We start from the raw sequence: 14,008 nt of genomic DNA, 5'->3' as shown, positions 1-14,008 counted from the left end.
GATTGGCTGCCGGTGACAGTTACATGGATTTGGGGCGAGTTCAGTTTACGTGACGCACGAGTAGGGGCGTGTAATGGCGAAATCAGCTGTAGAAACAATAACACACAGACGAACGCCCCAAAATGAGAGCTTACCTATAAATGTCAGTAATTTCAGGAGAAAGAGGAATCGTTGAAACAGCGAGGGATAGATGTAGCAAACGTATTGTTTAAGGTTCTGTACTGCATTCTGCAAACTTCAGCAGAGAGGGCGAGTGTGAAGATGTTTCCTTTGTGTCAGCCGTGACACGCCAGCGACTTGAACGCAAAACAGTCGCGAGTTTTCAAGAGACGTCTCAGTCATTTAACGGTTTAATTTGATCTCCTGCACCCGGTTTAACGGGAGCCAGGAGGGAACCACGCGCGGACTGGCATGTGGGTCAATTCTGAAAGCGTCGGAAGGTAGGGTGGAGAAATTGCACTTTGTTTTACCACGCGACAATCGTGCAGCATTTATCTGCAGATTCCCAATTACCGTTGCATTTTTAAACTCAACACTGCATCAAACACGTCTAGTAAAAACACAGTCACACACTAACCACCGCCCATCCTAAACGCTTAATGTTGGAAACATGGCAAGCCGTTTTAACATGAATTCACTCAAATATTTAATTTGAATTACTCATTCATTCATAAACTAGTACTGATCAGTATCTTCAGTTAGTCACCACTCATGCATTTCAACCTTAAGCCTTTTCTACTAGTCACTATCTCAGTTCTTAATAGTAAGTTTTTTCTTCTTCTATGTACTCATCTTGTTTATTACACAGTAATATATATCTCTATTGTTATTAACATTTTGCATTTAAGTAATCAGAATTGCTGTTTTAGAATTGATAGAATTACAGAATTAATGTAGTTAAGTAAAAATACTTCTTATAAGATTTTGAGTGTTACTAGCAACAATTAGAATACCTTTGTGTCCCGTAAATTCATGCTGAAGTCGGGCTCACACAACAGGAGTTTAAGGCCGATTTATTCTTGATTTTCCCCACCTGAAAATCGGAGAAAAAAAAATATTGTCGAGGGCCTCGGACGGTTCTAAAGTTTGGCGCGGATTATCTGTTAATGTGAGGCGTTTACAGATCAAATCTTGCACCTCGTGATCTGCTTGCACACAAATCGGGGTCGCCCTGATTTTAAATAGAGATGATTATGGCTATGATTACATCAGTACTTTCACAATAGCCAGTACACGACTGCAAAACAAGCTGTGGTAGGGTCCGTTGTATTGTGGAGATGGAGGAAGTTTTGCAGTAACGCGACTGTCTGTACAAAAGATGTGTCAAAAAGGTACCACAACCGTAAAGACAAAGAGAAGAGCTGGGTTGAAATCGCCTCAATTTTAAACTTAATGGGAGAATGTTAGAAAGCTGCTAACATGATAGCTAACATGTAAACAAGATGAAAATCGGCTCAGATTCTCCTTGTGCTGCAGCCAGATTTCATAATCGGTTAGGATTCTCCTGTAATCTGAGCCCAGTTTAAGTTGTCTTCAGTTAGTATAGTAAGACTGAACTACTGGAATACAAACTTGCACTTATGAGCACTATCAAAGCAGGAATAGGTAACACAGTAGATGATATCTGAACCACAGACTCCTATCCATCAAATTTTTCAATGCGTAAGCAAGCTTATTCCTACGACTTCAGACTCTTTACCCACTACAGATATATATTAATAAGAATAACAGTGGAGTTAAACTAAATTAGTAAAACTATTTGTGCTACAAACCAGTGTTCTTAGGATTACTTTAATATATAAAATAGTGTGATTACAGAAACCAGCTGCATAACAGACTGTTTTGTACAGCTAAAGTAACTGTAAGTGATTGCTAGGCCTGTGCAGTTAATCGCATGCACTTGTCATGCACGTCTCGTTGGTGAAGTTGGTTATTGCATAGCTTGTCAGTGATTTACAGCTCTGTGTAGTAAATGTGTAGCGTGATGGAGATTAACTACTAATCACAGAACCGGCTTTACTAATTGCACAGCCCTAACGATTGCATGTTAAAAATGGCAGCACCCACTCTTACATTAAAAATAAGGTGGATATGATTAATTTACAAACATAACATGCAAAATAACATAGAATATATACTTGCCACTGTTGGGATGATTGTTAGTATATAATGAATTAGAACAAGTATATAATGAATAGTTTCTAATAAAATGTCAAATAATTCTAGTCACTAGTGGAGTAAGTACTAATAACAAAACAGTAGATACTGGTTAGTCTTAAGGAATAAATGCTAAAATAGCTTGCCATAAGAAGTGTGTCTTTGTATCACATAGAGGTTGCTGAAACTCACCACCTCTTCAATTTGACCAGTTCGTTGATATGCATCTTCTCAGTCATCATAGTACTGTGTTTTATTTGTGTATGTATTCATTTCCCACTGCACACTCTGATTTGGTGGCGAGCATGGGCTTGGCTCATCTTTTCTTGCATCTTTCTCTCTCTGTTTTAAATGAACTCGCAATTCATTCACTGGCAGTCCTTTTCATCTTAAAGCGAGAAATCCTCTTACTGAACGAACTCACTACTGGTTTATGTTTCTCAATGAAGCACATTCTGAATGGGTGCTGAATTAGGGCTTCTTAGAAGTATGAATAGGGGTTTGTCAATGGAAGGTATTTTACACAATGCCTTTAAACCTGATCTAATTGCAGGAAATATCTTGAGCATTTGAATTATCTGAAATTCCACCATAATGCTTTTTGTTTTTGTTTTGTTTGTTTCTTTGTACGCATGAGCCATATTCTCATGTTAATGCTATTGTGAGATCTTACTGACTCTTTGTCTATTATAATCCAGGGACAAAATGAAGCGTTTTAGTCTTATGCTGATTCAGCAATCATTATTTTATCATGTGACTGTTATACTGTTCAAACATCACTTGTCAGCAATCAACTGCTGCTATACACTCATTACGTACTGCAGTGAACATCCCGCTCTGTCATGCTGTTCAGTACTTGATAACACAATTGTGGTGTGCTTTCTCTTTTGCTGTGACTCACATCTTATATTACAACTTGAAGCAAGCTTTTTTGGTATGCTCACCTTATCTGACAATATTTGAGTTTTGATAATAATAAGACAAATTGAAATACTATGCAATCATCCATGGAAAAAGTGATCTTAGATAAGCCACCACTATCAGCACTGTTTGAATAAATTCACTTCAGATGGTCCTTTGAGAGCTGAAGCCTTTCCTTTTTTTTCTGTGGCTGACTTTAATGAGTCTCTCATTGCTGAGTTTGCTCTCAAGGGTAAAGGTACGGTTGTATTTATAGTGCACATGACAGCTTAGGTCCATAGGACTCATGACGCTGTAGTCCATGTGGGCCACTGTGCTAAATAGTTAAACTCTTTCTTAAGATTTAATTTGTGGGACACTTTGTTATTAATCATCTTGACTTGAGCACATCTCACTGTGTAATTGTAGTAAATTGTTGTTCTTGTTGACATGAACTCATATGCATATAGTGTAAACAGAACGAGTTTGAGAAGGCTGCAGTTGCGAATCTGTCACTTCAAGGATCATGGGAAATTTTTTGGACACTTATGGATATTAAGGTTGCACCTACAGGTGCATTACAATAAATTAGAATGTCATGGACAAGTTCATTTATTTCAGTAATGCATCCCAAATTGTGAAACTTGTGTATTAAATAAATTCAGTGCAAACAGACAAAGTAGTTTAAGTCTTTGGTTCTTTTAATTGTGATCATTTTGGCTCACATTTAACAAAAGCCCACCAATTCACTATCTCAACCAATTAGAATACTTCATAAGACCAATAATAATAATACAAAAAAAAATTGTGAATTGTTGGCCTTCTGGAAAGTATGTTCATTTACTGTACATGTACTCAATACTTGGTTCTCCAATACTTGGGCTCCTTTTGCTTTAGTTACTGCCTCAATTCAGCGTGGCATGGAGGTGATCAGTTTGTGGCACTGTTGAGGTGGTGTGGAAGCACAGGTTTCTTTGACAGTGGCCTCCAGCTCATCTGCATTTTTTGGTCTCTTGGTTCTCATTTTCCTCTTGACAATAACCCATAGATTCTCTCTGGGGTTAAGTTCTGATGAGTTTGCTGGCCAGTCAAGCACACCAGCACCATGGTCATTTAACCAACTTTTGGTGCCTTTGGCAGTGTGGGCAGGTGCCAAATCCTGCTGGAAAATGAAATCAGCATCTTCAAAATGCTGGTCAGCAGAAGGAAGCATGAAGTGCTCCAAAATTTCTTGGTAAACAGGTGCAGTGACTTTGGTTTTCAAAAAACACAATGGACCAACACCAGCAGATGACATTGAAAAAATCTATAATTGAAAAAAAAATCTATGATTGGGGTTATTTTGTAGATGAGTAAATCTTCATAGGAAATAAACAAATTGCAAGCATAGATAAATATAATAGAACAAAGATACAATCCAATTTAAAATAACACTGCATAGTCTTCACTGTACAAATTAAATCTAATATATCTGTGTTAGAGCTACAAAAGTGTTTTTCTTTTCACTGTGTTTTGCTGTTTGATTAACATTCATGACACAGAAAGCAGCAGGAACATAAACTGCTGTGAACCAGTATACTGTTACACATCCGTTTTCTTTCTCAATTGTTTACCTTCACCTTAGCTGTAAGCAACTTTGCTTACTTGCACATACATGCATTTTGACATAATTTTGCAACGTGTCATTTCAGGCACAAATAGACAAAGTGAACTGAATTCAGTGTTCATGTGCATCTGCATGGTTCTGTGTGTGAGCACAGAAAAGAAACCATATTCATAACTGAGCTCTATTTTACACCTTGTCGCATTCGAATGGTTTAAAATCGCTTGAATATTTAAACCGACAGGACCTAAAACGCATGAAAATTATGACCCTTGATTTTATGATGGTTAAACTTTGCAATTAATCCAAGAATCACCTGTGTTTCGAACCCTGGTACATGGTCCATACAGATTAACGATCACTGTACTCAATCAGTGCTGAAACAATATATCGTGCAGTAGTGATGGGATTTATGGCTCTTTGAGGGGATCCGGATCTTCGCGATCCGTTCCTTTCAAAGAGCCGTTCAAAAGAACGGCTCTTTTGGCTCTTTTTAAATATTTAGTCAGTTTTAAGAAGCCAGCTTGGGGGCATCTCAGTTTATCCTGGAAATAATCACTGGGAGGAGTGATGAGGGGAGATTTGTAGCCAAATAATTAAAACTCAGATATCACACACCAATATCTGAGTTTGAATTATTCTGAAATATTGATTATTACCTCATTTGTCATGTGTGGACTATATTCCATAGGGTTGCACAAATCCCTCTGCTTAGACAGTGACATCACTATTTTGGATTTACCTTTAGTACAAAATGTGTGTGTGTGTGTGTGTGTGTGTGTGTAAAGCTACGTTGACTTATGTTATTCATACAATACCTACTCAAATAAACATCAAAAACAAAGCCGGCTGCAATGAATTTCTGTGCAAAACAGCTTTTACTACAAACACTTTCACACAAGAACATTGTTATCACACAAGAACATTTTGATAGAAAACAAAAAATATTTAAAGTAGATAAAATTAGAATAAATAAAATGGAAATGTCTACATACTACATACTATTACTACTGTAAACTTTGCAAATAGGACATCAGCCCCTTCAAGTCAATAAACAATAACAAAGTGGGCTGCAATGAACATGCACAACTAATAACATAACGCTATAAAGGGTTGGCCTGCGCTGGGTGCGCCCCTCCCCCTATAACTGTTCTGTCTCGCGGAGGAGCTCATCTGTGTTAAATACGCATAGGAAAAAAGAACGACAGAAAGAACGGCTCCCCTCCAGCCGCGACTCGGCTCCCATCGTTCATGTTTATGAGCCGTTCAAAAGAATCGGTTCGTTCGCGAACGTCACAACTCTATCGTGCAGCCCTACATTATAATTTGAACCCCTACAAACTTGTTTTTGTCTAATATTTTGCTGTAAAAAAAAAAAAGTATATGTGCAATATTTCTTTAAAATAATTATAAATTTTGTTATAAAATGAATAGACATTCATACATTAAAAGTGACTTAAGCATCCAGACTTTTTGCGACCACTGCATGTGAAAATGCACTTAATGTGTTTCACTGAAACTGCTATCTGCGGTGGTGCTTTGGTTAGCTCAGTATTTGCTAGAGGACAGTATTTTGGAGCGGTTGGGTATTTGTAAACACTGTGTCAAATCTGGTGCGCAGCAAAACGCTGCTCTACTTTAACCTGTTTACTGGCAAACAGGAGAACACCACGTTACATAAGATTTCTGCACTCATGGCAGAGCCTGTCTTTACTTTACATGTCCCCTCTTTAAATGCTTATAAATTTGCCTTTAGAAACATTCATGCAGACAAGCTCAGGGCGAAAAACCTGGCATGAGGCATTAGCACAAACTGCAGAAATTAGGTTACTATGACAGGCAGGGGTTAACACCCAGTGTATGTATTTATGGGTTAGGGTTGATTTAGATTATATATATGGATGTTTTTTTTAAGGGTAGAGCTTTGCAGGTGCTATCTAGAGCAAGGGTTAGTTGTGGATTCAGGTTATGTTACGGCAGAGAGAGCAGCCTTTGCCACTGGAGCTGTTATGTAACACACACACACACACACACACAGTCTTTACTGCATGGCTGTTTAGAAAGACAGATGTACAGAGAGGGAAAGGACGGTCAAACTTACTGAAAAATAGTCTTGGTTGAGATTTATCTAATGAAGAGAAAATATCAAGAATATTTAAATATTTAAAATATTTAGTTTGAGTCCATATTTCAATTTTAATTGAAGTAAAATTAAATTTTACCACAAAAGAAATATGTGGAGAAAGAAAGCTTAAATACGCTATACAAAGTGATTATAGCCTATCAAAGCAGTTTATTGTTCATTACCATATTTGTTTGTGGTGTGTGTAGTTGGTCCACTTGCTGTGATAGTCTTCTCGCTGTATACCTACCTACATATCCAGATACACACACACACACACACACACAGGCTAGCAGGACTGAATACAAGCAGACAAACTGTTGTGTGGGCCATACAGTGTTTGTGAATGGAGTGGGCGTCTGCCACGCGTCTCATCCCTCTCTTTCTTTCTTTTCTCGCTCATTCTCAGTCCTCACCTCCCACTGTTTCTATCACTGCCTGTCACTAAAACAAGCGTTAATGTGGCACACTGCACGTCTCATTCCCCATGATAAAACACTGACTCACTCAACTGACTGCTAAAAGCTTCATGAGACAACATGTCTCTGGTATCATTACTTTTATTATACACATTTGTTTGTGTCTGTCACAAAAGGAAAATGTATAGTCAATTTGTAGACATTCTCACCAAGTGTTCTTAAAAGGTTAATCTAAAAATGTCAATTATGTCATTTAATCACCCCCATTCTGATTCAATCCAGTAAGAATTTCTTTCTTTTGTGGGTCAAACTCTTTTTTCTTTTTTTATCTGAACATCTTGACATCTGTTATATGACAATATCGTTTAAAAGTTTGGGATCAGTAAGATTTTTGTTAAATGTTTATGAAAGTCTCTTTTGCTCATCCAAGGCTGCATAGACTTTGAAAATGTTTCTCAAGCAGCAAATACAGTAAAACATCAGTAATATTGCGAAATGCTTTTACAAATTAGAGTAACTTTAAATATATTTTCAAATATAATTCATACCTGTGGTGCAAAACAAAATTTTCAGGAGCCATTACTCCAGTCTTTAGTGTCACGGGATCCTTCAGAAATCATTCTAATATGCTAATTTAGAACTCTAGAAAACGTTTTTAAATATTATCCATGTTGTGCTGCTTAATATTTTTGAGGAAATGATAGATTTCATGATACATTTATTTCAGGATTCTTTGATGAAAAGTTCAATTATTCAGAATAACATAATTTATTTAAAAATAGAGGTCTTTTGCAACATTATATATGTCTTCAATGTTGCTTGATAACTGTACTCATTCCTTTAAAAAATAAATAAATTACTAACCTCAAACATTTGAATGGTACTGTTAAAAAAATTATAAAAATCTAAAATTTGTGTTCCAAAGAAGAAGGAATGTCATACAGGTTTGAAAATACAGTATGATAAGTAAATGATGAAATAATTTTGTTTTTTTCAATGAACTATCCATTGAATTTAATTTCCCCCATAATATAGCTTTTTTAAACATATTCAAATAGAGCTGAATAGTGGAAACATTTTGGTTGTTTCCTTAATTTGGTCGACGATATTGGTTTTTTGATCAGCGATGCCGATATCGGGGCAAAAGCTGCTATAAAGCCGATATAATTTTTTTTTAAATTAGTATTTATATTTAAGAAAATAGAGCTGAATAGTGGAATTGACTGTTTGTCAATTTGTATATTGTCAATCCTTACCCACCTATTTGTATTTTTTTGTATTTTTTATTCCTTATTGTGTTTTTTGTTCTGTCGCTGTTATGTTGCACTGCGGAGCTCTGTCACGAAAACAAATTCCTCGTATGTGTGAACATACCTGGCAATAAAGCTCATTCTGATTCTGATTCTGATTCTGATTCATTCTGATTCTGATTCTGATTCTGAAATTTTAAATCATTTCACAATGGATGAAAAATAAATGTGTAAAATAAGCAGATTTATACTTTAGATGACAAAGTATTTTTCACAAATAAATATTTAATAAAAATATAATTAAAAAGTAAGTAAACATTTTTAATATGCAGTCCTAATAATCTTCACCTTTATTACATCCTCTGTGCATGTTGGCGACTCTCACAGAACAGTTATAAAGATTATTGTTAGATAACACAAAGATGTAACATTTGCAGCTCAGCTTCATCAGCCTGTTGTGCCGCCGTTGTTGTGTAACCTGTGAAAGAAGCTTCCTTCAGAGAACCCCCACTGACAAGACAACAGTTCTCTGAAACCTTCTTCACTGATCCAAAATCTCAAAGCTGGCTGTAACATTGCCCTCATGAGGAATTAACTGAGCACCGCTGCTCTAGATTAATCGGCTCTTGACCTATTATGGGACGTTTTTGAGTTTGCTAATCATGGTCAGAATTGGCACCTTGCTACTCAGAATGAATTGAATGAATGAGAATCATTTTTAGAGCCCAGCATGTCATTGGAGGCCAGAACTGTGACGTCTTTGTCAGTCGAACAGTAAACAGTGGCTGTATGAATCTTTCATGAGCTCTTTTTATGGAACGTTAGCTGACTTGGACAGCAGAGCTCAGGGCGGCTTGTAATGTAGATAGCTGTATCACTGTATCACAGAATGCACTGCTCTTTGTTGACCAAGAGTTACGTTTCCCAAAATCATTTGTATTTAATTTCATTTGTCCTCTTTTATTATAATGGTGTATTAAAATAAATTAATTTCTTTTTTTTACAGCTATATGTGCATGCTCAAATGTATGCGTCTTTCTGAAGCAAGGCAGTTCATCTTATTAAACAAATGTCTGCATTCATTACGTAACAAAAATCTGTCATTGTTTTAGGGGAAAAAAAGGGATCTCACATTGCTTTACTTTTGTTTGAACCTAAAAGAGAACTTGCTAGTTGTCATGGATATTAAGTTCCAGTCAGTGTCCAGTGTTGGCACGCTGGTCTCCTAATGGTTTGTTTCAGCTGCATCCCTCAGCAGAGTCGTTTTCTTCTTCTTTTCTCTGCAGGGAGCTGCCGTCTTGATACCTATTTTTTAAGTCATTGTTTATGTGAGTGTTTGTATTAACAATATTTGTTTCAGTATCCTGGACAAAGTGTGCATATTAATGCTGTCTGACATCTCTCATACAAATCAACATTTGCCACTGGGCTTTGACCTCAGTTAGATTTAGGTGGATTCTTCTAAGACTTTCAAAAAAAAAAAAAAGAAAAAAAAGGTGCTAGATGCACTTGTTCACATCGACTTTGAAACTAACACACTTTAAGATGCTCTATAGCCAAGTGCAGAACTGTGTTGGCTGTCTTTGTTGTTCCTTCCTCAGACAGAAATAGCACCTGACCCAGATTTTTGTTTAAACTTTGAACATTTTGTGAATGAGTAGTCAGTTTTGGTGACGCCATTCATTATTGTGGATGTTGATTTGAGTCAAAGCAGTGAATGGACCGAATTGAATGTTTTATTATTGTTTTGTAACTGTTATTTTTGATTCATTATTAATTAAATATAAATATAAATTTATTAGAAAAGTGAGTTTTGTTATCTTTTTCATCAATACAATGATGATTAGCAGCATTTAAACTGCCTCTCTCTTTCTATGTCTTTCAGGGCCCTCCCCATGGATATAGACACAGATTATGAGCGACCTAATGTGGAGACCATAAAGTGTGTGGTGGTGGGTGATAACGCGGTGGGCAAGACCCGACTGATCTGTGCCCGTGCCTGCAATGCCACCCTTACTCAGTACCAGCTGCTTGCCACCCACGTGCCAACTGTCTGGGCCATCGACCAATACCGTGTGTGCCAGGAGGTGGGTAGACCTTTGGCATATTGTGTACATGTTGAAGAGCATTAAGTGTTGACATAAATACTGTACTGTATCTAATTTATCGGAAGTCTAACACTGTAGTTAAAGTCAAATTAAAAAGTACATATAAAGTAAACATCACAATGGAGTACAACCTGTTTAACTGGTGCATTTATATACTATATACTTAAGCTTGTATAAAATAGTTAAAATAGAGGGAAAAAATAAATCTGGTAAAATATTCCATTTTATATAAATATTATAATACAATTTATTTATTTGTATATTTGCATGCATGTGTGTGAGTGTGTATAGCAAGCAATTAATATAAATATAAAATAAAATATACTAATAAAATAAGTCAAATATGAATTCAATAAATACAATTCCAAAATAAAACATTTCCTGTAATGTTAACTTTACCAAGCCATCATTGGCAATGAAAAAAATCGAACAAATTACAATTTTCTTAGTATTACATTTAAATGACATTGCAGGGATAGTAATATGAATAAAATGTGTTTGCATTGGTGTACTGATAAAATTAAACAATTCAACAAAAGTATTTTGTATAGGTGCTGGAGAGGTCAAGAGACGTGGTGGACGAGGTCAGTGTCTCCCTCAGGCTGTGGGACACATTTGGAGATCATCACAAAGACAGACGCTTCGCTTATGGCAGGTCAGTTACACAATATGGAGCTGGATTTGAACTCCTAGTGCTCAATGTCTCCTGACATGCTTGTGTTAACCATTAGGTCATGGCACTAAACCCCTTGATACAAACACACTTGGATGTCCCACAATACAGTTGCTCAGATCAATCTTCCATTTGATTGTTCTGTTATCTCTCCACTCTTGGCTGTGGCATGTGTTGCCCTGCCAAGACTTTGGTTATTTCCCTAATCCTCCCAGCTGGGAAGGTAATGTGCTGTAATCCTAGCCAAAGAGCACTGCATGGAGACTCTTATTCTCAGTGCAGTGAAGGATCAGTGGATCAGCAGTGGTGCTTTGGCTCAGGGTAGTGCAGCAGATCACAGCAGCCATTGAGCCAATAAGGGAAATGGGTCAGAGAATGACGCTGTAGCTAAATGCTTACAGTGAATTTTGTTGCATTAAATACACCATATCAAACAATATGGCATTTGCACAGAAATTGTGCTATTTATTTTTTTCTTTCTTTTAGTTTCCCATATTTTTCTGAATCATATTTAAGATTTTCAGTAAATGCTCATTTGTTTTCTGAGAAAGCAAACTGGAACTGAACCTGTGGTATTTTGTTCCCAGCTCAGATCTTTGACCACACAAAGTACTCACACATTAGATAAACTACCATTTTAAGGTTTGCAGACATTTTTATGTAACATAAACAAACAAACAGACAAACAGCCATTACAGTACTCCAGTCCTTCAGAAATCATTCTAATATGCTAATTTGCTGCTTGAGAAGCATTTCTTATTATCATCAGTGTTGAAAACAGTTGTGCTGTCTTATAAATTTGTGGTTTGATGAACTTTTGATCATTTGATGAATATAAAGTTAATTTAACAATATAATAACGTTGTGAATGTGGTGTGGTTTTAGTATGTACTTGTGTAGCAGACAGAGAAGTAGAGCGGATGAAATCTGTGTGAATGAATCCACAGGATGTGTGTCTGTGAGATCAGACACGTCCAGTGTGTGCACAGTGCTAAGGCAGATGCAGTCAGCTGATAAAACACTATAAATGGTGGTGCCCTGTTATGGAAATATAAAATCAGGTGTCCTTCACCGCTGGTGTCTACTTCTTAAGCTAACTACTCACCCACACAGACACATTTAACATTTCTTGAAAATGTTTATCAAAGCCTAGCTGAGTCCATTAATTATTTGTGAACAAAAATGGACAAAAAGCATTGGAAAACACAAGTGAAAAGATCCAAACTTTTAGAAATTTCTAGAGGAACCATGACTCAGTGGGGAAGCCCTCTTCTATTGGCTAACACATATTTATACATAAACATATGCATATCATAAATGCATATATACAACAGCAAAAAAGTAATTCTGACCAGATTAGTATATCATTGATGGTAAAGTACTATGTTATTTCCATTGATACCATTAGTGTACTACAGTTTTTTATGTTTAGATATGTGCCTATGATCAAGAGAGTGTAGTTAAGCAGACACATCTACATAGTAGTCTTAGTAGTAGTCTACATAGCTGTACAGAACACCACACTTACTTGATTACATAACACAGTCCTTTATGACCCTCAACACTCACTTTTACAGCACACATGGTTATTATTCACTGAGAGATGGTGAATGATTGTGGATAGATCTGTAGATGTGTTAGTCTGTGTGTGTTTTGTTTTTTTATTGCCTTATCTCGGACCCATTTCCACATATTCTTGCAACATTCCAATGTTTAACATACACGTATGTACACTAATAGAAACAAAGACACTGGGTTGTTGACTTTGACCTCTGAAAGCTGTTAGCCATTTGCACATATAGCTTAGTGTGTCTTAGTTTAGTAAAGAGTATTAAGGCCTATTCACATGAAGCATGATAACTATAAAAAGAAAGATATCATTGAAAAAATTGTTCACATCATGACTAGAGGAACGATATCATTGGAATCACTTTCAGAATGTTTTTTTTTCTAGCTGATCAATGATGAAAACAGCGGAATGGGCCTTTAGCCCATGTAGATCATTTATGGGCAAACCCATTGCAATATCAACATAACATACTGTTACAGGGTGAATGAGATGAGAGGTATGCGGATACATCTGCAACGCTTTATTAAAGAAAGATCTAGTCTTAAAACAGGCAAGGTTCTGACATTGGCAAACAGGCATATTGAGGGCAAGACAAAGATTAGTTTGGTAAACAGGTGTGGGTCCATGGAGGGCGAACATAATCCAGAGGGTGAGGCAAATGGATAATCCACAGCAGGCAAGAGTTTTGGGGCTGGCAGCAAAACAGACATAACGAGGAGACAGGCTGTGATACAAGACTTGGGTAAAACAGGCCAGATCAAGGCGAGACAAAGACTAAGATAAGGAACTAGGCAAACTCAGAATGGCTCCGTAACATATCACTAACGTAGAGATAAGCACAAACAATACCTGAATGGAAGTGATTTATATAGTGTGTGCTATTGGTAGCAGCTGTGTGTGATTGGTTTCAGATTAGCTTGTGATTAGTGCAATGGAGCATGGGAAATGTAGTCCAGGGTGATGTGTAACAGTCTGTGTGGTGTGAGTCAATATAATGGGAAGGCGACCTCTGGTGGCAAGCAGATGGAAGTTCATGGACAGGATGCGTGACACATACATGGAAAAAATAATGAATAGTTATGATTGTCAACTTTGGTAATGTTATGTTTTCAGGGAAATTCCTTTGATTAATCATCACACATGAGGAGATTGCCAATAATAAAATAACTTTTTAAAGAAAATCCCTCTAGATTTTCACTCTAAATG

The 14,008-nt window shown here is 36.7% G+C and overlaps 1 protein-coding gene across 1 annotated transcript in view; it reads left to right on the top strand.

Annotated features, from left to right (window-relative positions):
• Positions 1-243: 243 nt before the first annotated feature.
• Positions 244-14,008, top strand: part of LOC132139467 (rho-related BTB domain-containing protein 1-like) — a 30,087-nt gene continuing 16,322 nt past the window's right edge. Inside the window, exons 1-3 of the mRNA XM_059547825.1 lie at positions 244-440; positions 10,337-10,538; positions 11,111-11,214. Of these exons, the coding sequence (XP_059403808.1) occupies positions 412-440; positions 10,337-10,538; positions 11,111-11,214 (335 nt within the window). The 5' untranslated portion in view covers positions 244-411. The remainder of the gene's footprint in view (positions 441-10,336; positions 10,539-11,110; positions 11,215-14,008) is intronic.

The sequence above is a fragment of the Carassius carassius genome, chromosome 4 (assembly GCF_963082965.1).
Source record: "Carassius carassius chromosome 4, fCarCar2.1, whole genome shotgun sequence".
NCBI classification, from domain to species: domain Eukaryota; kingdom Metazoa; phylum Chordata; class Actinopteri; order Cypriniformes; family Cyprinidae; genus Carassius; species Carassius carassius.
This window is presented reverse-complemented; position numbering and strand designations above follow the sequence as displayed.